At 37.3% G+C, this 26,059-nt stretch overlaps 1 protein-coding gene across 1 annotated transcript in view; it reads right to left on the bottom strand.

The window, feature by feature from the left end:
• The window catches only part of SLC9A9 (solute carrier family 9 member A9), a 507,378-nt gene that overhangs the window by 319,689 nt on the left and 161,630 nt on the right, over nt 1-26,059 (bottom strand). The window contains exon 6 of the mRNA XM_054585160.1: nt 25,891-25,996. Coding sequence (XP_054441135.1) covers nt 25,891-25,996 — 106 coding nt within the window. The remainder of the gene's footprint in view (nt 1-25,890; nt 25,997-26,059) is intronic.

A 26,059-nucleotide genomic window follows, 5' to 3' on the forward strand; every position in this document is an offset into this window, starting at 1 on the left:
TGAGAGAAAACGCAAGCCCAGAGGACACCTAACATAGTTGGCCTTTAGAAAGAATCTGGCATAGTTCCAAGACAGGTTTTTCTTGAGTTTTGTCTTGATGGATGCCTAGGAGATGAAGGAAGAAATGGCATTTCAGGCAAAGGGACAAAATCTATCATCACACGAAGTCTGTGTAGAAATATCAGGTAATGTAGTCTGATTAGGCACGGGTGAGCAAACAACAGCCAGCCACTGGGCCTAGTCCGGCCTACTACCTGTTTTTATAAGTAAAGTTTTGTTGGAATATAGTCATGTTCATTTATTTACATAGTATATTTGCTTGCTTTTTTACTACAATGACAGAATGAAGTGATTGCCCCAGAGACCCTATGGCTTGTAAAACCTAAAATATTTATCATCTGACAATTTGTAAAAAAATTTGCAGAACCCTGAAGTAGAGTATGTGGCAGAAGGGAGCAGATTACACCCTGCTGGCCTATGAGCTTCATCTAATTGCCAAGTTTTTTTTGGTCTGCCCATTGTTCTTCTTGTTTAAAAGAAAATGTGAAATATTTTTAACATTTAAAAGTTAAGAGATTTCACTTAAAAAATACAGATTCCTAGCTTCTCTTGACAAAGCAGAAGTTCCATCAATTTTGGACCTACATTTTGCATGACAAGAACTAGAAATGAGTAACAGTATCGCTCTTCAAAAGGGCATGAGATCTTCATGTTCTCATTGTCCCTCCACTCCCAGCCTACCTTCCTCATCTGTCTACTACAGCCCTTAGGAATTTAAGTTGACAAATCCCAGAAGGAGTTGGAGATTAAGGCAGTGGTGATTCAATGAAGGGCTAGAAATGCCTCGCTGAGGAGTTCAGACTTACTCCTGAGGTTCCAGAGAGGCCCTGGAGGGGCCGAAACAGCCCCCTGACTTGAGACTGGCCTTTTAAAGAACAAGATGGGTGGCAGCAGGAAGAACAGGGTAACAGAGATGCAGACTGGAGGCAGTGAGACCAGGTAAGAGGCTTTCGAAGAAGCCCAGGAAAGGTTTGAGGGGGGCCTTAACTTAATGTGAGAAGGTAAAGAGGAAATGGATATTAGGAATACTCGCATGACAGTCAAGGGAACAGCTGGGATAGAGATACAAGTAGGAGATACTAAATTGACAATTGCTCTCACTGGAATAATGTGGGGAAGATCATTAACACCAACCATTTTCTGAATCCTCACTTGGGGATTTTCAGTACAGTCCTAAAGAAAATAACCATAAGCATGGAATCTGTTTTGTGTGGCTGACTGATAGGCCATGTGTCAAGAGAGTTTATGCATCCAGAGCTTTGAGAATGCAGTAGGCAGAGAAACTGTTTAGAAAATTTCTTTTTTTGTTTCTTAGATGTTATTTATTTATTTTAAAGAGAGGGAAAGGGAGGGAGAAAGAGATGGAGAGAAACATCAATGTGTGAGAGGAACACCAATTGCAAGCACCCCAGCCAACGACCAGGCCTGCAACTCAGGCATGTGCCCTGACAGGGAACTGAACCAGCAACCTTTGGCTTTGTGGGACGATGCTCAACCGAGCCACGCTGGCTGGAGCCAGAGATGCTCTTTAGAAGAGGCTATTAAAAAAACATCTGGCGCCAGTGGCTATGGCCTTCCATAACAGGCAGTTGTAGAACAACGGGGTGGTTGAAGGAAAACAGAAACATCCCAGAAACATTGGGATCCAATGTGCATCCCAATTTGGAAAGTCTGGTAGCTCTAGATAGATTTAGAGACCTCACAGGGGCTCAAAGATAGTACAGAATTCACATGCCTCTTCCCACTCTCTCCTAATTCTGTCTCCAAAACCAAGGTGGCTCCTGATGGTAGAGGAGAGGCTGCGTCAGAACTAACCTGGGACTATAACTGGAGACTTACCATCCTCCTCAGGCTCCCTAGATGCACGGTAGCTGGGTCACTGCTCACCAGGAAAGACCTTCATGGGTCTTATAATAAAAAGCTATTCTTATCTAATAGTAAGGAGTATCACCTTAAGAATTGAAATGCTATTTTCACTTATGAATGGAGATATAATCTCAGAATAGTTCTTTATTTGAAGGGAAAAGAAAACGAGTAGATTTTGGGTTCATGTTCTCCAAATGGAGAATGAAAGACAGAGGGTTTAGGCCATTTCTCTGAGGAGAGGAAAAGTAGCAGTTTCCATAGAGCATCAAATCAAAAGGAATCAAACTGATACCATCAGTGTTTAGCTAAATATTTGTTGAGGAAAGAGAGCAAAGGGAACTAGACATCAAGTTTAATAAACTGGGAAGCATAAGCCTGTTTGCTAACTCAGCCAGGAAGCTGCAGCTTCGCACTCCAGGGGGTTTCAGCATTTCTCTGCCAAGGGGAATAACACTCCTGCCTTCTCCCCTCTGGTACCAGATTATTGAGGGGGTGCAGGAGGAGGTGCTGGACCATAGACGCCTGTCAGTCTAACTAGGGGGTGTGGTCCCATCTGAAGCCCGCGAAAGCTTGTGAGGTTGACTGATTCTTTTGAGAAAGCACCTGGTCCACCCCAAACCTAAACTCATGGTTATAACCCCAGGAGAACAAAGAAGCTCTCTCGCTTGTGATTCGCACTCACACAGCGCACGCACCTGTTCTCTCCGTGGGCATGGGGCTCTAGCAGCCACAAGGCCCATGGCTGTGTAGCTCCACAGGCATGTTCCAGGAGGGAACCTGAAATGGACTGCAGTGGGAAACACGCGCTGAGCTAGCCAGAGGCTGGGCTGGACTAAGCTTTACTGTGTAGCATAAACTCTGGCCAGTGGCCTTCATCCTGGCCCTACTGAAGACAAGATTGGATTTTTTTCCACAGTGAGATGGATGGAGGTGGGACATCGGGAAGTCAAGAGGGGAATCCCTTTAAATGTACATCAGCAATAAGCCATACCACAAAGCTACATCCTCCAGTGCGGGTTTCAGGAAATTCTTTTCTTTTAGATACTGCAAGAGCCCCACTTCTACCAGTAACAAAACTAGGACACCCTGCATTTTGAAAATTATGAAAGGTTCCATCATAACAGTGAAAAGAATCTTACAGAAGAGAGAGGATTTTCCCTCAACAACTTACACAGCTCTATATAACTCATTCAGAAAAGTTGCTGAGGCAATTTTTTAAGCTTTATATTTTATTACTATCATAGAGAGAGGTTGAAGAATGTCCACAAGGAGTAACAGGGAGACAAGAGGAAAAGCAAGGAGGCTAAAAAGAAAACCTAGAAAATAGTGTCACTGCAAAGATTACAGTTTCTGAAGCACAATCCCAGATAATGCTCAGTATTTGAGAGAACTTGCAACAAATGCTCTAAGCACAGTCATTTTGTTTGTGTATGAGGAAAAAAGAAAGAAAACACATTCCAAACAGTAGCTAATATTTAGAAAGGAAGCTTACTGGAAGCAAACCAAAACCATTGTGCTTGTCCGATAAAATTTTTTTTCAAATTTGCAAATATTTGCATTTTATACATAATACACATAATACACAGTTTCCATGCACAACATTCAAATACTAAAATCTTTACAAAAACTTTTATTTAGTGTAATGCATGTGTGCAATGTTTTGCCTTGCCCCAGATAAAAATTCATCTCGTGGTGTCGTGATGTGTCAATCCTGAGGAAAGCTATACAAATCCTCATTTTACCAGGACAACAGCTTTGGGTAAGAGGATAAACTCATCCTCCTTAATCTCCACTATCCTCCAGATGCCTCCAGAGAGCCACCCACATAGCCAGGGGTTTCAGGAAGAACTGAGGTGAAGCACTTTTAAGAATAGCCTTTTTTTCTCAGTATCTCAATGACTTCTGGCTCCACCAAGAAAAGAGACTCACTAGTAAATACTGTTTTCATGGTGTTTTACAACTTTACAAAGAGCCCATCTCATTAAGTTTCACAGAAGTTGCACTTGTATTTTGTTGATAATAACAATAAGGGTCAAATAGGCTGGACAGCTTGTCCAGAATCATTAGGAAGTGACAGAGGTGGGGCTTCAATCCAGGCTGTTGCTGGTCATTCATGTACTTCCCACTGATCCCCTTGTCACTGCTATGCCTTGGCCATGGAACAGCCCTGAGGCTGAGGGAAGCCCTCTGTCCTTCAGTGGCACCTGTGTCTGTAAGACTGTCATGCTCATTCAGTTCATTCACAGGGAGAGTCCTTCTCTGGACGGACCACTTTATTTTGATACGCATTCAATTTACCTGACTTCCAATTGCACCAAATATCTGAGCAGTGGGGTCCATACTAAGTTATGCCACTTTCTAGCGAAAGAGTCTTGGGAAGTAGCTTAACCTCCCTGAGACTCGGTTTTCTTATCCATTAAATGAGAATAATAGCTATCTATCATGCAGCTTTTTTGACAGGATTAAATGTGGTGGTGTATGTAAACCACTTAGCAGTTCATAACATATAGTAAACACTCAATAAATATTAAAATTAAAAAATTAGGAGGGAGCTGATAATGCTTATGCTCAGGTGGAGATGAACATTGACTTCCCCAATTAAATTGTTAGTTGCCAGGAGGAAAGGGTATTTGTATGGAATGCATGTAATTTATTTAATTTAACATAGTCTGTAGTTTACCTTGGGATTCCCCTTACATGCACGTTGATCCCGTCTACACACTCTTAGGGAGATGCTACTTGCTCACTGTCAGTGCCCTCAGAAGGAGCATGCTTCTGTTCAGAAGGTGAGCAACTAAGGGCAGAAAGGACAGATGGGCGGAGGAGGGAGTGATGGAAGAATTGAAGAATAGAGAGAGTACCACAACTCACTCTTTAACACTTCTCGTTAGTAAGATGGAATATGGAGACCTACTTGACTTATTTAAATTATTTCTCCTAGACCAATCATTTGTTGAAGTATACTTTGGTGGTATCAGAGTTACATTACATAAAATAGGAGACATTTAGTCAACACTTTATTTTACAGATGATATAGATCAGGCTCACAGAGCATGTTCAAATAGGTCTTTGAAATGCCATAGTCAAACTATTTTATTTTTTCCAAAATTAGTAAATTCAAATTGCTTCTTGTACAAATAAATAAAAGTGAAAAACGTAATTCAATTATTTTCTTTGCCAAAATGATTATAAAAAAAAGAACACAAATACCATCAGCAGAGGAGCTTCATTGTCAATGTTTTACTAATTAAAGTCTATTTTGGGTAAATTCACGTCTATTTCTCTGCTTTCTCCTGGATCGCCTGCATGAAGAGGTTACCTCTGTGATGACATCATCAAATATAAAAGCTAATATTCTGCAAATGTAGCTGGCTGCCATCAGGCACAGGAGGCCCTAAGAAATATATTGGCTTATCCACCCCCACTCAACTCATCAATTAACAACCAGTTGTTCATTAGGCTTGACAGCTCATCTGATCTCCAAACTACTCAATCAACTAACATGTATTGAGTACCTACTAGTGCAAGAAACTGTGCTGAGCAACGATGATACATTGATGAGGGAAACAGATGTGTTCCTAGTCCCCATGGTGTTTACAAAGTAGTAGGAGATAGCAGAAAATCAATAAAAAAATAAATACATAATTGTAAATCATGAAAAATGCTTTGATCAGGTACAGTATTTAGGGTTGTCAGTGTTAAACTCATATATACTAAATAATTACTCATTGTTGATGTGGAATTCAAATTTAATTGTGTGTCTTACATTTTTATTTGCTATATGTGGCATTCCTACAAGTACAGGAAATAAGTGCATGTGTGTGCGTGTGCATGTTGTGGGGAGTAGGGAAGTGATATACGAGATAGTCAAAGTTCACTCCTGTGAACTTTGGTTGAACTGAGGTTGGACAGATGAAAGAAAAAGAGATGGGTTGCTGTGTAGGTGGCAGTGGGGATAAAGAATTCCAGACAAAACAAATAGCATATTCAAAGTCTCAGAGACATTCATTTTTTCAGCAAATATTCACTGAATGTTTATTATGAGCCAGGTACTGGGCACTGGGGATACAATGAACAGTACAGAGGCTCTCTCTACCCTTATCAACCTGTAAGTCTGAAGAACCGGTTCAGGATAGCAGGACACAGAGGTAAAAAAAATCATATTTATCAAGGGGATGAAAGATAATTCAACTGTACTATTTTTATTCCCTTAACTATAAATATGAGGCTCAATGAAAAAAATAAAAGTGTGTATTTTTGTTTAATTCAACAACCATTTCTCCTCAATGTGGCCAAGGGGAAAAAAATAAAAAAATAAAATGACAGACAACCTTTTGTTGTCCTTTACAATAATTGCCATTGGGTTACTCATCAATAAGATGCCTCAAAATCAATAAGAAGTAAAATGAGCTCTCTAGAAAAACTTCAGACTAGTTTAACTCCCTAAATCAATCAATTCAAGTAGGGATAAAAAGCAAAATGCATAAAAAACAACACAAAACAGCCACTTGTCTGATGCAGTGTATCTCAGGAATGGCATCCTGGGTGTGAGGAAGGAAAAACAAAGGATGCGTCCTAGAAATGTGGTCACCTTCTGAGAAGTTCCTGAGTAACAGTGAATACCTTATGCTCCAGTGAGTGGTCTTTTTGCTCTAAACATCAGTTTCTTTAGGAGAACAAAGTGACTCTTGTGGATAAGGGCACAGAGCTATTCTCTGATCACTGAAGCTAAGGTAAATTCTTTCTGCCTGGACAATTAACTGTGCGATTTGTTTTCAGATAATATCCATTTTATTGATGATAATGTGGTTCATGGGGGAAAATAATGAGATTAGTTTTCAGGTCATGGGATGAGTTCATTTTGTGAAAATTTACGGAGAAAAATTAAGTAGTAATTTACAGTTCATTTTTTAATTTGTTCATTTAAAAATTAATTCACATTTCAATGTATTTTCTGAATGTTATAAGTTTTCTAATGTATACTTCTTTGGAAATGCTCTTACCTATAGTTCCCCATCAGTTAAAGCCTAAAATAAAATCTGATAGCTTGATTAATACATGAAAATTAATAATTCAGAGAGTACCTATGTTAAATTAACCTTAAGTACATGTGGTAGTCTATTTTTTCCAGCCTGTTCCTATCTCAATATTTTATTCAGAATGTGTGCTATACCTGTTAGATTCATATCAACTATAACTATGACAAGCCTGCAATTTGTCCTTCGATCTCAGTCATTAATAAAAATATTAAACAAAATCGGTCTCTAAGTAGAACTTTCTGCCAAGCTGCAAGAAATGTTAGTTTTTATTGCTACTTAAATCAATAACAAACTACTTAATTTTGCTTACATCAAACTCTAGTTTCTCCATTTTAGTCCACAAGTTTCTGATAAGAGGTCAAGCTTCTTGCATAAATCCAAACAAAATTTAGTAGAGATTAAAAATAATCCCTGCATTTGGGGCAAAAATTCTAATGTATTTTTGAAATCACAGAAGCAGACTTGTTCACAGGGGACCAACTAAGATGATGGATGGAGCACAACTATATCTTATAAACAGCAGTGTGGGTTTGCAGAGGAGAAAATGTGTAATTCCTTTGATAGCTTTCTATTCTCTAGTATGCAAATGACTTCATAGGAGAAAGAATATTCTTCAGTACTAAGGGTGGCAAGTTCTAATTGCTGCAGAGTTCAGTTAGGCAAGGTGAGCGAAGGAGGACAGCACTACTCTTTTACTTTTCCTCCTTTGATGGAGACGTGAGCAAAAGAAATAATGCCTGTCCTCTTAACTCGCCCACACAAAGCTACTGCACAAACTCAATAACCCTGGAAAATGGTCCCTGGGCTCATTTTAGGGGCAATATGGGGATTGTGACTAACTGGAGGTGTGAGTCTGGGTTAAAAGTAAGGGGTGGCCATTTCTAAATGCCAGCTGATTGTTGTCGAGGGAGAGATACTTGTACTCTCCCAGTATTTGACCTTTCAGCTTTTTCAATAAAACCCAGAGATCTAGGTTTTCATGTTAATTCTCTTGTTTTTTAAATCTGGGCAACCAACGGAATTTTTTCTTAAAAACAAACAAACAAACAAACAAACAAAAACACCTAGCCACTCACAACTGGGGAGGCCCAACAAAATCAGGCTACTAATTAAGATCTGATTCTCTGGACCAATGGCTTGACGATATAGGGAATTAGGTGGGAAATGAGTGGAAGGAAGAGCTTGCTGATCCTCAAAGTCACCCTGCCTTCCTTCCAGATCACCAGGTCTAGGTGCTTGACCTCCTGCTGGTCATTCTGCAAAGCAGCCCTCCCTGTGACTGGCCTGGCCAACCTTTGACACCTTGTCTCACTCTAAAAGTCTATGTCAGCTCTTCCTGAGGGTTCAGTGAATAAATTCATGGCTGGACTGTTCTTAGGAACGTTTGTTAGAGAGGTAAAATGTGATCTCAGCTTTGCAAAATGATTACCATTTGGAGCCAGAAGACTTGGGAGAAAATTCCTGGCTGATAAAACAATAGGCACAAAAAAGTAAAGGTGAAAATGAGAGTGGCCTGAGGTTGGGGTGGCAATGGGAAGTTCTAATAGAAGTGGATGGTTCATGTCAACTAAACCTGTGGTCACAAACTGGCCATTTCCAGTTCTGTTTGGTCATAACACTATTTAAAATTAAAGTTGAACCTCAAGTACTTTCAGAAGGCATGTACCCTCCACTTAGCCATTGTCCCCATGACTTCTCATTGTCTTGTATCCTGGACTATCACAAATTTACATTACCTACCTGGCCTCCAATGTACTTGGTTCTTCTACCCCAGCTATAAATTTTTATTTTATATAAATATTTTCCCTAGTTAAGTTTCTAATGCATAAATCTAATACCTTTTAAGCATTTTTATATTGTTAGGAATTTGGAACTTCAGGCTGAAAGCTCTTGGGGGTGATCAGGTTTTAAAATCAGGTTTTACTGACACACACATAAGCCTTTTACAAGTATCCTTCCTATGTATCCTCACTACATACCTTCTCGTTCATTCATTAGACAGAGACCTACTAACAATAGAGGATCAAATATTATGCCAGTTGAAGGTGCTCAGAATGTGGCAGTAAACACAACTTAAAACCTCTAGTTGGTAAACAGGGGAGATACTTTTATTCCTATTAAAAATGCATTTATTATTTAAAATCATTTTGATTACAGAAGGATAATAGCCATATACTCTCTGCATTAAAGATTAAGGCAATGTGAAAGTATATAGAGTGAAATGTTAGTTATCCCCTGACATTTTTATGAACTTACACACAAATGTTATATTTTATATAAACGTGTATTTTTTAAAGACATTGTTTATAATTTAAAATGTCTTAGAGATTTTTCTATGTCATCTATTTTTAAAGGTGCTAAAGTTCTCTCCAGTCTGTATGTAGCATTTAATCTCTTATTAATAGACAGGTTGGCTGTTCACGTTTTGTTATTATTACACTGATGTAATATATAGGTATCTATCTACATAAGATACCTATATATAATATATATATATATATATTTCTTGAGGTAGATTACTAGAAGTAGTTCTGCTAGGTACATTTAAAATTTGGGGTGACACTGAAAAATATATTTAAGAGGGCCTGATTCTCTTTATTCTTGTCAATGCTGAACTGAAACTGAATAAGCTCTTTAAATCTTACTAAATGGATGGATGAAAATGTCTCATTTTAATTTGTATGTTTCAGTTTTTAAATAAATACCATTTATATTTAACTACATGCAGTTATGTATATATGTATATATAGGTACACACATACAGAAATCTGTAAATTATTTGTTCATATTTTTATTCAATTTTCTATTGTATTGTTTTTCCCATTGATTTGTGTTGTTTGTATTTAAAATATTCAGATTGTCAGAGACAATGAAAATATTTTCTTCTAGATTATCATTTGACTTCTAGCTATGTCACTTTTAAAATTTGTATATAGTTAAATTGGCTATATTTTATTTTATTATTTTGGGTCTTATTTAGGAGGATCATTAACATTCCAAAATTGTACAAAAGGCTCCTAATAATTTCATAGTTTTTCTTAACATTTAGCTTTGTAATCCCTTTCGAATTCTTTTTAGGAATGACATGAACTAAGCATTTAACTTTTTCTACTGAAGAAATAGCCTATGTCCCACACTATTTACTAAACCCCCGATCTGCTGCCTTCATGATGAAAGGACAGCTTGTCTTGCATTTCAGAATCTTTGCCTCAGAAATGAAAATGTGCTGCTTTTCCATCTTCTGGAATTGAATGTCACTCTGGTCAAGTCCAAAGCCAACCTGATTGTTTCTGATGTTGTAAGTGACTTGGGTTTTCTGCCTCAATGCCTCTGTAATTCGTTCTTTGAACTTGAAATCCGGTAACTTTGTCAAATTAGCTCATGGTGTTGTTTATTCCAGATGAAATTTTCCTGGCATCCAGTAGATCCTTTAAGTCTTTCCATCCACTTATTACAATATTCAGGAGAATATTGCTTTATCATGTTTTAACTATTTTCCATGTGTTTTCTTCAAAAACACCCATTGTCTGCCATCCATTTTTATTATATTCTCAATAGTCTTTATTATATATTTATTTTTTCTGTCTTGTTTTGTGTTATTTTCTCAAGTCTGTTTTCTGTGTTCTTGACAGTGTTTTCAAAGATCGAATTCTATTTTTGTTACTCGTAAAGTGTCTTTTATCTCTTTAGTGATTTTATTATCTCCAGCTTTTCGCTGAGCTCTGCAAGAACACTTTTAATATTCCTTAATTATTGCATACCTTTTCTATCAAATCCTGAATCTCTTCTCTGAGTATATATATTATATATTATAGATAGATTAGAAAATTCATGTTTTCTGTCACAGTAATGGAAAATGTCTAAACTTTTCTGTGGTAAATTTGTTTGGAAGTCGTGGGCTACTTTCTTGGCTTAAATTTTTTTTTTAATCTAGTTTGCAGTTTTGATGAACATGTCCCACTCCCTCCTTTTTGATTACTCATCTTTAATAGAGACTTGTTATTTATTAAAGGATAATACAGAGAAAATGGTAAAATAGAGATGAGTAAACTGAGGCCAACTGCCATTTTAATTTTGGTTTTGTTCTGGTTACCTGTTGTTATACAACAAACCACCCCAAAATGTAGTGGTTTAAAACACAACAGTTATTTTGTTCACAAATCTGCCAGCTGGGCAGAATTTAGTGGGTTTAACTCACTTCTGCTGCACATGGCAGTCTTGGGAGCTCAAATAGGGTTGCGGGATCCACTTGAAGAATAATACACTCACTGTCTGGGAAGTCTTGGTGGCTGTTACTCCTTCCTAGGAAGGACTCTCTACAGAGCAGCTGCACGCACTCATAACAAAGTGGCTGGGTCTAAGAGGGCTTGTCCCAAGGACAGAGAGTAGAAGCTGCTAGTTTTTTAGGGATATCATCTCTTCCTCTGCATTTTTTAGATTCAAGGGGAGGAAACATAGACTTTACCTCTCCATAAGAAGAGTGCCAGAAAATTCGTGGGTCATGTTTTAAAACTGCCACTAGTTGTTTGTCTCAATCATCTGTTTCCAAACCTGTCTCCTTTCTGTTGGGAATACATCTTTCTTGAAGTCTATGACATTCAAATTGAGATGACATAGAGAAAAGCCCTATAAATGACAGATGAATTATGTTTGATTTGGAAATTGCTTCCCTCCAACACACACAAATAGCTTCCCACATTGTCCTAGCTAGGAAGCTAGGATGTGGGTCAGCATAGTCTCTACTCATCTTTCATTCTTAAGGGTCAGACTATTTTCCCCCATTTCTCTCTTGGCCCAGCCACCTGATCTTATCTGTGCTCTAAACAATAGATGTTGGCCGGTCCACTAAGCAATGAGATCTGTGGTCAGGCCTGAGAGGAGCCAACTGGGCTCAGCTTCTTTGCATCTCTCGTTCAAGATTTCATATTACTTGGCAACAAAACTGTTTACTTACATACTTCATAGTTTATGATTTGGAGTTATGACTATTTCCCTATTTCCTACGCTATGAAATTTTTCTATTTTTCAATGTTTTTCTTAGTTTTAGTTGGTTCTGAGGGATTTTAGTAGAGTTAAACTATTTTATCCTAATATCTTAAGAAGCTCCATATGAACTTTAAAATTACCTTTTAAAAATCTGTTAGAATTTTAGAAGGAAGATTACACCGAAAGTATAGCATATTTGGGGTGAGAGTTGATTACTTTATAATATTAATCTTCCAATGCTATTTTGTAGTAGGTCTTCTCATCATTTATTGAGACTTTTTTGTCTTTCACTAAAATTAAGGTATCATATAGATTTATTGTTTAGAAATATTCTAATTAGTTTATATTTTAATGTTATTGTGAACAACATAGTTTTCCCATTACCTTTTATCAGTTGTGGCCAATTGATTTTTGTGTGCTAACCTTTTGTCCAGTCAGATTTCTAGGTTCTCTAATGTTTTACCATTAGAGTTGTTTGTATTTTTTAAGTAGAAATCATATAAGCTAATCTATTGAGTATTTTATTTTGATTTTTACATTTTAAATTTCTATAATTTTATTTTTTTAAATTTCAATGTATCCCTGCTTTATGGACATAATAGTCTTTTATACACATTTTAACAAGTTATTGGAGCTTTAGTTTTCTGCATTTTTTCCACATAAAGTTGACCTTAACTGCTTTCATAATCTGTATCTTCAGTGTAATCTCACTTCTAAAATCCCAAGAGATTTTTATTTTTCAAGATGAGGACAGAAATGTATAGTGAAGCTGCCATCTTGGTGAAATTAGATTGCAGACTTGAACAAGTTGACTGACTGGTTCAATGGTATAAAGCTAGAAAATAGGAATCTGAATCTAGACTCCCAGCCTGGCCTTCACCTCTCCCTGGAGAAGTTAAACACACTGCCCGCACAGGGGATATGTCATAAAATTATAATTTTTCCACTAAAACTTTTACCAGAATTACTAATAAGGAAGAAAATTGAATGTGTACATATCTAATGTGTATTTTTCTACTTTTCATATTTTCTTATAGATATGCTAATGAAAAGGCTAAAAGCAGAGCACTGTGACAATAGACAATACCTGAAAATCTGATTGGTCCTCACATAGTTCAGAATTTACTTAGAAGGTATTCTGATGTCTATAAAAACAAAGTAGGCAAATAAAGATGGGACAACAAAGGATAAATCTGCAAACATATTATAGGTTAGGATTTAATTTCATAGCATCACATATAGCATGTTTATAAAAATGGCATTAGATCAAATTTGACCATTTAACTACATTCTGGAAACAAGCTATCTGGCACAGGGTTCAGAATTGGCCTGTATTATATGTAATTTGAATTAAGCACCTTTAGGAAAATCAGATGAAACCACATCATGATTCTGATGCTGCAGAATAACACCAGCCAGTATACAGCCTGATTTTATGTGTTTCTCTTCATCTAAGAATTCACTGGCACTCACTTCACAGTCTTTTGGAATGAGCATCTCTTGCTGTTAACCCATGGAGAATGAACTAAATGGTAACAAGATTTCTCCCTTTTCCCTCTAATAAATACTGCCTGCCATCTGGCAAATAAAAATAAATAAATAAAAGTTTTTTTAAAAAAAGATGTTGAGGACCCCTGGGACAAGAGAATTAATATGAGTTCCCAACTTCTTTCCCATAAACAACCGATATCTTAAAACTATTAACACAGGACCCAGGCATTCAAAGACAGTTCATTTATTATCCAATACCTGGCAAGGGAGTCAGGTCTTGCCATCAGGCTCAGAAAAATGGGCCCAGAATTTATCTTCAATAGCTGAACAGCTGCTCCTTCCCAAAGTTTAATCAGATTCCCTGAGCATGACATGGCCCAGTGAGGCAGAGCCCACATAAGACCAGCATAAGCCTGCCATGTGAATTCATTGTGGAACCCAAGAAATATGAACAGATTATATATACTCCAGGCCAAGAGAGAGCTTTCAATTTAGATGAAAATTATGATTGCATATTGATTTGGCCCCCTGTTCTCTGAAAAAAAAACAAAAACTGGAAAAAAATTCAGGATTGATCACCTGAAATAAATGGTATGTTTTTGGTTTTTCAGAAGGAGAAGCCAGGCTTAAGTGCATTAGAAAGAAAATATGCCTTAGGAAAAAAAAATTCTTAACCCAGGGCTCCTGAAACTACTTATATTTTTGTCTTTTTAGATATACCCCATGTCCCCAAGAATGATAACATTATTCAGACTCTAAGAGGAGCTTTTTACCTCCTCCCCAAAACTTTAATACATAGTGCTTTAGATCACGTTAGTCATAGAAGCCTGTTAGACAACCTTTGGAAATCTTAAATCATGAGAGGCCAAGGTTGTAATTGGTTCTTCTAATCGTTGGCTTCTCATACATGGCCCTGACACCTAGTTATGAACTATCGCCTGCTCCTAGGTCAGTGTCATGTCTATGTATTTCATGGTTACAACATAAAGATGGTGAGGGAATCACAATAGGCCCCTTCCCCCATGAAAGACTGAAGGCCATTAGATAGAGACAAATGACACTCAGGTATAGTGACAAAAATACCATGTGTCAATCAAGAAAGGATTGGTTAGTCGGAAGAGAGCAAGATTTAGTTAACCTAACAAACTTTGAGTAGTTTAAATTATCCTAAATGTCGGTATTAAATTCAGGGGGTGATTTTCAAGCACCACCTCAGAATTTCAAGTCTGACTAGAAAAAAGAAAAAAATATGTTTTGTTAAAGATACAGATTAAGATCCAATTCATTAATCCACCCTTCATCTGTCCCTGTGCTCACCATAGGGCCTTCTGGATATTATTTGCCTTTATATGCACTTATGTCTATTAGAAAAGACAGTTTTTACCACATGATCTTTGGGGTACTTGAAATTCTCCAACAGTAATTTCCTGTCATGAATTAATAAAGTAGACATTGATTATGATCCAGCATCCTGAGTAGCTTGACTACAGAAAGAGAATGAACTGATCATGCCAGCATGGATACTCTGGTCCTTGGGTCAGAGATTTCTTGGTGCTCAGCACCTTGGTTTCCACCTCTGTCTCTGTACTTGGCTTAGTGCAAGTAACTCCCTTTGTGCATGGCTGGTCATCATCACAGGCCCAGGCCCTCCACTTAAAGAGCCAAAATTTCCAACAGGGCTAAAAGGAATTAGGAGTTCCTATGACTTAATGACAGTGTATAGCAGCAGAGGCAGAACTACTTCCTCCAAATCTTCTCTTTCAAAACTGGTTTGTTGCCTAGAATATTGGCTCATAGTCACTGTTCACATAAAGAATTTTTAAAGCATCTCATCACATAGCATATCAACAACTGTTGGGGTATAAAATGTCCCCTGCTTTCCACCCATGGAGGTAACCTCTCCCCAGGAATTGAACAGATGAGGTCCTAATGTGGATCTTAAATATGACATTATGAGAACACAAGGAGATAGAAATGAGTTAGAGATGTGAGGGGGACAAAGGGAATATGAAGGACAGTCTCTAGAGTGAACATGACAACTGGAGACACTGGAAGTACAAAGGATAGAGCCTAAAATCTGGAGGGAAAGATGAAGGGGTAGGAGGGGAAGTGATTTACTGGCTCCCTAATGTATAGTGATCTTTTGCACAGTCTGAAATTGTGAAAGGATATCTAGACTCAGCACGGGGGTCCACACTTTTGGCATCTCTAGGCCACACTGGAAGAAGAAGAGTTGTCTTGAATACATTAAATACATTGCAACATATAACAAAAAACTCTCATAATGTTGTAAGTAAATTTATGATTTTGTGCCGGGCCACAGTCATAGCCATCCTGGTCTACACGTGGCCTGCAGGTATAGGTTGATTTCAGCATTTTAAAGCCAATGTGAAAAGGATTATCTGTTACCAGATTTCTTTTGCACCATTTTGAGAAACATTTTAATGAACATGACTACATGGGTGAAAATCGGATTCATTTAATGAAACAGCTCAGCTGTGCCTTCACTTTGTCTACACAAATTATCTTTCCCTCCACAAACATTCAATGTCCACTGTCTTTCAATCTTGTAGCACATTATGGAGTGCTTGGTATTACCTTATTTTACCCCTCTGCATAAATCATTATTTTTATCAGTCATTCCTTATTAGACTTATAACTGATTTACCAATTTATTTACTCATCACTCCTTGTCTTCCTATGTTGTTTCCTATTTCTACCATTAGTTATCTCTGAGTGATAAACTCTGTCAATCTGAAAGTGTCTTTATTTCATTCTTCCTGTTAGTGGACTTTAGAACCTTGATTGTAGAGTTTGTTTTTTTAATACTGTGTACATATTATTTCACTGTCCTCTGGCAGCTATTACAGCTAAGAAAACTGCTGTCATCCACAGTGTTTTCCACTGTAATCTACCCATTTTTTTCTCTCTGATTAATTTTAAGATTTCCTCCTTGTCTTTGATGATCTCACATTTCACTATAAGGTATTTGGTGAATTCATCCAGTTCTGGACATAATATGAATTTCAATTTTTTTCTTCAATCCAGAAAATTATTATCTATTATCTCTTTAGATATTGCCACAAATCAATTCTCTTTGGTTTCTCCTTTTGAAATTCTTATTGATATACTCTGAATTTTTCTTATACTATCTTCCTGTTTCTTCACCGGGTCTTCATATTTTTTTATCTGTTCTGTATTCTGCGTCATTTGCCAACTTTATCTTCTGGTTTGCCAGCTGGATATAATATGATATTTATCACATCCACTTGTTTTTTAAAGTCAGTATCTGCATTTTCACTTTGAAATATTCTTTTTTTCTATTTACTAATTTTCTTAACTTGGCTCCTCTGTTTATCCCTTCAAACATTTTTAATATGCTCATTTTGTCATTTATCTCTAATTTTTATCTTTTTTTTTTTTTTTAGTTCCTTAGGGTGCTTGTTCTTCTGATTTAATTTTTTTGTTTATCTCCTGGCTTTTCCTTATAGATATTTCCTTTTGTGGCCTGTAAATTTTTATTGTGAACTAATTTTCAGGAAGAGTTGTTTTTTTTCTGTGGAATTTCCATGTGCTTGGGTTAAAAAGTCCACTTCAAAGCCCAAGGCATATTTGAAAATAAGGAAAGGGAAATGAAGCTGAGACACATGTTTTAATAGTCCTTAAAACTTTCTGCTTTCATTTACTTGCTTATATTTTCTATATCACAACTGCTCAGAGCAGGGGTTTTGATTCAAATTACAGAATCATGGCAGGTTTTCTCAATATTACTTAAACGCGATGGACAAAGTCTGTGTAACTAAGGGAGCACTTCGAGAGTCCTGGCTTTATCCAAAGAGCTTTGCTCAAGTTAAATTACCATGAGTGAGCCTACAGATGGGGCTCTGATTTCCACATTGAAATTGACTCTAACTTCAAAACTTCTGGGTCTACATCCTACCCAAAATCATGTGGCTACTGTCAGGGGTAGCTTCCCACACTTGCCTTGATTTCTCTCTTACTTCTTATACCAGGGAATTTCCTTTTCTCTTCCTCAAAACCAATTCTACATTTAGAAAAGAATTTTTGCCTTTTAAAATAAAGCATTCCTTTGAGGTTGTAACAGCATAGAGTCTAACCGCTTCATTTCAATCCACCATGTACTGAATATTCTATTATTTAGAAATACAGTAGCTCTTGTTCTGGGTGCCTGTTATACTTGTCTGCCGATCACTTTTTTTAATCCTCACCAGAGGACACTCATTAATTTTAGAAAGAGCAGAAGAGAGGGACAGAGAGAGGGAGAGAAACATCAGTTTGAGAGAAAAATATCCATTGGTTGCCTCTTGCACGTGCCTTGACTGGGGACCAAACCTGCAACCTAGACATGTACCCTGACTGGAATCAAACCCATGACCTTTTGGTTTACAGGACAACATTCCAACCAACTGAGCCACACCAGTCAGGGCCAATCACTTTCTTTTAATAATAGATTCCATTCCACTGACCACAGGGCTGGGGGTATGATTCAGATCTGGCCAGTAAGTATGTATAAGTCCCTTAGAGTACTATGTCATTGGCCTAGAGGTGATTGTCGGAAACAAGCAGAACCCATAGGGGTTCTTCTCTGTGCCCAATATGCAAATATTGGGAAAATTAAGAATTACATTGAGTCAAAACAATACAAGGCTTGAGATGCCATTGGTTACCTTTTGCTGCTTCATAGAGTAAGTCATCCAGCTGTTTTGGGAAAGAATGAGGCTAGCACTCAGACGGAATCAGGGATGAGAAAAAATAGACATACATACTTGAATCCCTGAAATCTGGCATGGCCAGAGTTGGCCTAACCCCTGTTAAATAGGCCAATGAATTCCCTTAGTTTAAGCTAATTTGAATTGAATTTCTGTCACCTACATCTGACTTATACGTCAATACATTAAAGTACAATGCAATTGAGATAAAACCCATCAATGTGGGTTGTTTTATTTATTTATTTTTGGTAGGTCAGTGTGTCGTGCATGGTTTTTACATGAAGCAAAGCAAGTCATGGGGCTGAGTTTTGGAGAAACGGTGAGTGAATGTCAGAGCTAATCTGGGAGACAGGGACAGTCACAGGATAAAGCCAAGGTCAATTCCCAGGAATCTGCATGGTGCCATTAAGAACTAGGGTGGGGAAATAGTGGAGTCATGGGCAGGAAACAGGAACTAGATATCAGGAATGAGAAAACAACAAGCAGTGTTGCAGCAGCAGGCAGGGTGTGGGGCAAAACACACTGGGCGTCCTGACTTACATCTACACAGAGGTCAGCAGAGCCCTGCCTCCCTGCTGCTTCTTAAAGAGGCCAGGATGCCTTCCCACTCCTGCCAGGTGATGCCACCTGGTGTCCGAAGGGTGAATCGGTGTGAAATTGACTGTCAGGACAAGGGACCCCTTAAGCAAAAAGGGCCATAACTTCTTTTTAAATTATGTATCACAGCAACAGCTTGACAGACATCAAAATAAATGTGTTTCATGATGATTATCCATTTCCAAGGCAAATATAAAAGTGAATTACCTTCAGAGAGATGTTATATTTTCTGGTTGTGACAACAGTTTCTATTTATTCTCATCAAAAGAAAACACCTTCTTATCACTTTGGTGTTTACAACTATGGGTCAGATGGGAGACGTAGAGCTAATGAGGATAACTAATGAGGCTTTTCAAATACTTGGAAGAAGCGCTATAAAATTCTTCTGAAATAAATTTTAATGAGAGGATTAGTAAAACGCCCCCACCTGTATTTGAAAGGGTGCATGAACTCACACGCAGCAATTATTTGAGAGCCTTCTAAATAGTTGCTGTCTATTGTGGGGAAAGAGAAAAGTTTAACTTGCCTTCAAGGAGCTTGCAACCTACCTAGAAATGCTGTCCCAAGAAAAATAATGGAATGTTCTTAGTGACATGTGTTCATAACCAAATCTTATGAAGTTATTTTCTGGGATGCTTTTTAAACTGAGGTTTTGCTGCACATATGTATTAAATCATGTTATAGCTATTGTCTGCCTGTTTCAGTGAGGAATAGCTCAGGGCCGGCTGAAACGGGTGACTGTACCCATTCATCTTATCACCAGTGCTCAGCATAATGTCTGTCACATATGGCTTCTCAGTAAATTTTCACTGAATGTCTGGATAATATCTCAAGGTTCCTCTTAGTGGCATGGTTCTTTGACTCTCAGAGCCATCTCATTAACTTCCATGTTAAATTTCCCTTAAGATGTATGGATTATAAAAAAAAGTGGCCTTTCAAAATGTCACTCAAAGTGCTAAGCATTACACTTTAAATGACATTTTCTAGTAAGGACCTCTAAGCAGCATAAAACACTCTTATTTAAAAAGAGAAAACTAGTGCTCCATTTCTCTCTCTCCTTTGATGATCAACATTGAATTTCCTTATAAGAATTTGCTTAACATGGAATAAAGGCACTTTCTGTGTATTTACTGTCATCCAAGAGCCAGCTGTTTAATGGGGACCTTATTTTATCTCTAAGAAAACCTGAAGGTATTTGCACATGTGGAATTATTTCACAAGTAGATGTTTCAGTGCAATACTGGCAATATTTCTTTTTTATAGATAAACAGCTAATAACACTCTCTGCTATTTCATGGGTAAAAATTTCTGAGACTTAAACCTATTTAGAATCTGTACTAAATGAAGATTGCCAATGATCAAGTATGTTCATGGGGAATTTTTTGGACCAGAGTTGATCATAAGTATTTTATTCTATTTCCATTAAAGATATATAAGCTAAAAGAAGAAATAAAAATCACCTGTGCTCCTGACTGACACTTGATTATATATATAAAAATTATATTAATAATTTGTTATAATTACAACACATGAATTTGACTGTGATTTTTTCAACCAAAATAGATCTTATTGCATACACTATTTTTAAATTTTTGTCTTAAGATTCAATTTTTATTCATTTTTAGAGGGGAAGGGAGTGAGAAAGAGAAATATCAATGTGTGGTTGTCTCTCAAGCACCCTTTATTGGGGACCTGGCCTGCATCCCAGGCATATGCTCTGACTGGGAATCGAACCAGAGACCCCTTGCTTTGCAGGCCAGCACTCAATCCACTGAGCTGCATGAGCTAGGACTTCTTATAGTTTTCTTTTTAAGACTTTCTTTTTATAATTTTCTGATTTTTTAAATATGTTGTAAATAACTTTTCACATCAATACATGTTTTTTCTATATTTTTCAAATGACTGCATAGAATTACATGATATTAATAAATTATAACTTTTTCAGCCAACTAGTAACTTATGTACAACTTTTTGCTCAAGTTAATGCACTCATCTCCATGGAGAGACTGTCACACATGACCTTAATTACTTCTTCGTTCAAAGTTCTAGAAATGAAACAGATGGATCAATAGATCCGTAAATTCTAATGACTCAATAAATATTGCTGAATTGCCTTTGTAAAAGTTTTATTACTTTTTCATTAGGAATAAAGGAGGAGTCCCTTCCACAAACTTTGACTTATGCATAGTATGATTATGCTTTCCTGAGTTCCAAAGACTTGGAGATTCATAAAGCAAAAGCTGATATTCCATTGTTGGTTTAATTTATTTGATTTCATTATTAATGGGTCTGATCTTATTTAGTAGGATTAATGACTATTTATTTTCTTTTCTTGTTCATTACCTACTGATAGCTTTTGCCCTTTTTTAAAAAATTTTTCTTGCTTTTCTTTATTAGTCTTTAACAGAAATAATTTCAGCACCTTATATCTAACATTTATTGTGTGTTGTAAGCCAGGTCCTGTTTTAGGTGTATTATGTTTAATCCTCATGAGGTAAGTGGTCTTTACTATCCTTATCTTACATCATCGCATTGGAGTTACAGAGAGTTTAAGTACCTTACCTAAGGTAACATAACTAGTACCTTCAGTATATTAAGGAGATTAACAATGAGTCATGTATGTTAAAAGGACAATTAACCTATCAAAATACGGGTTGAAATTGTTGTCCTTGGTTTATCCTCCATCAGTTAGTTTCATTTGCAGTGGTTTTTGCCTGCTAGGACTCCTTGACTCTATGGCTATAAATAAATTGGCTTTTCTTTTATAGTTTCTGCTTTTGATATCTTGATCACCTGAAAATTATTTCAAGTAAATGTAATCTAAACATATGTAAACATTGAAACAGTAAAGAGGGATATAGAATAAAAAGTTAAGTTATACATTTTCCCTTTCCACAGCCATGGTCCTACATAGAAAAGTATCTTATTTTCACTTATTTATGTTTTTATTTCTTTGATGGTGGCCCTCTGACACTGAATAATATGCATATACCTCCATTTCTTGATTTACCAACTCTACACAGTAGATACTGATTTATTACTATGAAAGATGTGGTATTTTAGTTAACTTATCCCTTCCTTTCCTTCTCCCCTCTTCCACCTAACTTTTATGAGAAATATCAATTTTGGTTGTAAGTACCTTTATAACTTTAAGTAATATACTTCAATCTCTATTTCTTGACTTATCAACTTTCAATGGTATGCCTTAACTAAGTGGTTCATTCGTAACAGGGGAAATCACATGTAAAAATGGTTATTCTCTATATTCCTTGGATCATAAAATGTCATATTTATGAAGGGATATTTCACTAGAAGCAGGTCTATCTTTAGTTATTTTAATAAAACCAGAAGATCTGTGTGAGTATATAAAGGATACTAATATAAAAGGTTATATGAATTATTTTAAGTATATATTTATTTATATAGCATAGACTATATAGATTAAGGAGGCTTTCCAACTAGATTGATCTTTTTATTGCTCTGAATAATTTTGTGATGAATATATAACAATTATTCTTCCATTACACAGATAAAGAAACAAGCACCGAGAGTTCATGGCTACATATAATCATTGAAGAGATCTTCTAGGTTTTGTTTGTTTCTATCCATCCATCATGTTTCCTTTTTGTAGCATTATCACTCTAAGCAATAACCCCACTGTTCCCTAGTCTTAGTTCATGTGTTTCCAAGTGAAACTGATTTCACCTGTGAACTCATGAAGCTTGTTGGTTCAACCTGAGCAGTACATTTCTCTGGCTGCAGCGATTAGTTCCAAGTGGGTCTGGAATGGCATAGAAATCTACGAGTTATGCTGAGATTTGGACTGGGAATTGTGAGACACAGATATTTTCTCTATTCTTAAAGAATGATACAGCCCTGGGAAGTGAGGGCCATCCTGTGACCACGTGAGGGAGCCAACTCTGAAGACGCTGAGTGAGAAAAGATTTGAAGATTCTTTTCTCTTCAAATGTCCACCTGTCCATCTCCCTGGATGCTTTCCTGAGCCACTTCCGTTCCTGCTGTTCAGATACATCAGCCAACACAGACTACCTTTTTGTTTACCTGGTTTGGGGTGGTTTCCTGTCAACTGCAATAACTACACAAATAATTCCTGGCAATCCTGACACCTGCTGTCTTGACTTAAATCTAGGGTTCTTTCTACTTGATCGTGCTGCCTCTCAAAGTAATGTCTTTGTTAAGAATCAAAACCACATTTCCTCAAGGCTCTTTAGTATATCTTTTGCTTTCCTTCATAACCTACTAAACAGTCTTTAAAAATGCAAATCCATTATGTGGAGTTCACTCACTCATGTATATATGTTTGGGAATGACATTCTCTATATACCTGAAATAGCAGTGTGGGTCAAGCTAATTTCAAATCTCTTATGTTAAATGAAGTTACTTCTATTTTAAGGTTAACAATTTCGGATCATTTTAACCCATGGGGACACCACTCACCACCTGCTGTTGTATGTAAGAGTATGGTCATCAAATTCGTTTAAAAATTGTTGTCTGAAAATCAGAGTGTATTAACATGTAAAATTTTTAAAATATTCAAAGTTAAGAGGATGATTTTAAACAAGGAGGTTTGCTGGTGGAAGACGGATAGGTGAATAGAAGTGTGTGGCCTTTCTGAAAGCACTCTGGGGGCCCTGCCTGGGGCCACCCTGACCAATGATTTGGGTTATTTATTATATTTGATTTCACATCTAAATGTATAGCTTGTCTTTTCTATGGTACATAAGAGCTCTCTCACTATGTCTAAACTTTAAAAAAACCCACAGACATGGAACTAAAAAAGGGAAAACACAACAGATGTTTTCACTTGTTCTTATACATCTCAAGTACTTAGACAGTGTTGAAAAAGTTACTACCTAAATGACAAATACACATGTAAACCCAAGGTTGTCATGCTCTATCGGAAAGGAACTGATGGAGGTCAGGGCATCATGAGGTGGGGGTTCCCCATGTGGGTCAGTGGGTCCTGAAGGAAGAGATGGTGTAAGTGGTGAAGGACTTGATGAGGCAGAAACAGAGGCTGGGAGGAGCAATACTGTGTGTGCAAGGGCATGAAGGTACCCGCCACGCACAGTTTAGCGTGAAGAGAGGGAAGAGTGGAGAGACAAATATTTGAACTTCTAGTCTGAAAGTCATGGAAAACTTAAGTGATTTTTAAATAGGGTTTTCCTAAGGGAACTAGAAAATAAGTGAAAGGGAGAGTATAGGGCCGGAGCATTAAAAGGATGGTGCATGTGTAAATAGACATACAAAAAGATCATCGTGCTGTAAACCAAGTTTAAGAAGCAAGTGAGCAAGAAAAGCAAAGAGTACCAGACATGAATAACTGCAAGGTGGAGTCACTGGTGGGCAGATAGCCCATAACCCAGGACAGTGAGATCCAACCACCCAGTGGAGATCATGGAAAGCTCCGGTGGAGTCCAAACGCAGCTGGCAGGAGAAAGAGCCTGCGGATTCCATTGTGTAGATGTTATTGAGCGTGTCAGGTATTCCTAATGTAAGATCATCTTTATTTTCAAGATGAAATTCTTTAGAGTCACTCTGCACAATACCTGGATTGCCAAAGCTGGGGAGCACAAAGTTTCAGCTAACATGGCAAGCACCTCCTGGGGTGAAGGCAGAGATCTTGATGGGTAGGGAGGGGAGTAGGAAAGGTGCTTCCACTCGTAACTGCACAGGGACCTGAGAAGACACTACACAGACTGTTTAAAGCCCCAGGCTTGTGCTTAATCAGCAACCTCAGCATTCACCCTGGAGTCTGCACTTTTAACACAACTGCTGCAAATGAGAGTGCTGCCCCAAAAGGCCAGTGTTCCCTGGGCTGTGGCTAAGTGATTCCTCCCCAGCTCATGTGTGTCTCAGTGGTTTAGCTCTTCGCTCGGCTCTTTATAACTTGGCAGTTCAGGCAGTGAAAATGGGGGACTTGGCAGATTTTTTAAAAACTTAAAATATGTTTCTTTAATAGTATTTGTATTTCTTGGACAGGGATTCCTGATGTCCTAATTAATTTTCTTAGTGTTTCTTTAAAAGTGTTCTTCAGCATTTGTGAGTCTGCCATGGCTTTTTTCTTAATTTGCTCTCATATTTTCCTTTAATGCAAGAAGGACACTTTTCGGTGGCCAGGTGAAATATCAGTTTACTTGGAGACTCTTACTTGCAAGTTGCTGAATTCAGGGGCAGTTCTGGGTGGCATCCTTACAAAATGTCAGCCAGCAGGAAACAGGAGCAGAGCTGCTCTGCTGTGTCCTCCCTCCTGAGATCTGACTTCGAAGTCCTTTTTTTACTTCACAACACATTTTCAAGTGCATTTAAAGTAGTTAATGTCTTGAATTAAATTTTGTGGTCACATTTAATTATCAGATAGTTACTTTCCTTTGGTTATTTGACAGTTGCCCAAAATATTGGTCTTTAAAACCAAGAAGAGACCTCTGACACAGGGAAAGCCACCGGAGTGGCATTTATTAAATATAAATGGTGTCTACAGAGGAGGTGAGGAAAGAGCACTAGTTCTTATCTTAAAAAGAAAATTCTTTCAGGATGAAGGAAGAATTATATGATCTTTTAGTGAAGCTCTGTTGGTTTCATTTGTCATATGATGATTTCAAGTTGCAAAACATATCACATTTGCATCAAGAAATAAAAAGAGTATTCTGACTCTCAAGTTCTGTTTTCAATTGTTTACCAAGATTACTATAAATACAATGGTTTCTATTAGACTATTAACTGGAAAATGAATCGTATAAGGAACATAATTAAATGATATTGATTTGAAGTTAAGAAAGCTCACTATGTGCATCTTAGGAACCCTAATTGAATAGCTAAATATATACATCGAGAAGAAAATAAATGTTACTTTCTCTGTGGTATGCTATAATAAGCTGGAATCATGAAACCTATTAACAGAGTTACACATTAGGTGCCTAATGAATTATACACAATATTGAAGATTTCCTTTTGTAACAATTCCTTGAAAGCTAAGCTAGAAATTGCCTGTATCTCTACAACATAATACAAAAGATGCTATTAAAGCCACTAGGAATTATCACCAGGTAGAAGCCTATTTCACATCACCAAAGAAACATTGGCCAAATTCTGGTACTTACTATGTTAGCACTATGGCCACTGCATCATTCAACACACTCTCCCCAAACAAGAGTGTGTACAGGTCAGGGTCAACATGCAGTTCATGGAAGATGGCCAGCACTGTCACTAGGAAAAAACACACACAAACATGCAGAGTCAGCTGGGACACAGCCATGGACCTGTACTTGG

Source organism: Pteronotus mesoamericanus, unplaced genomic scaffold (assembly GCF_021234165.1).
Source record: "Pteronotus mesoamericanus isolate MK-2021 breed Mesoamerican mustached bat unplaced genomic scaffold, CSHL_Meso_final contig_82, whole genome shotgun sequence".
Taxonomy (NCBI): Eukaryota; Metazoa; Chordata; class Mammalia; order Chiroptera; family Mormoopidae; genus Pteronotus; species Pteronotus mesoamericanus.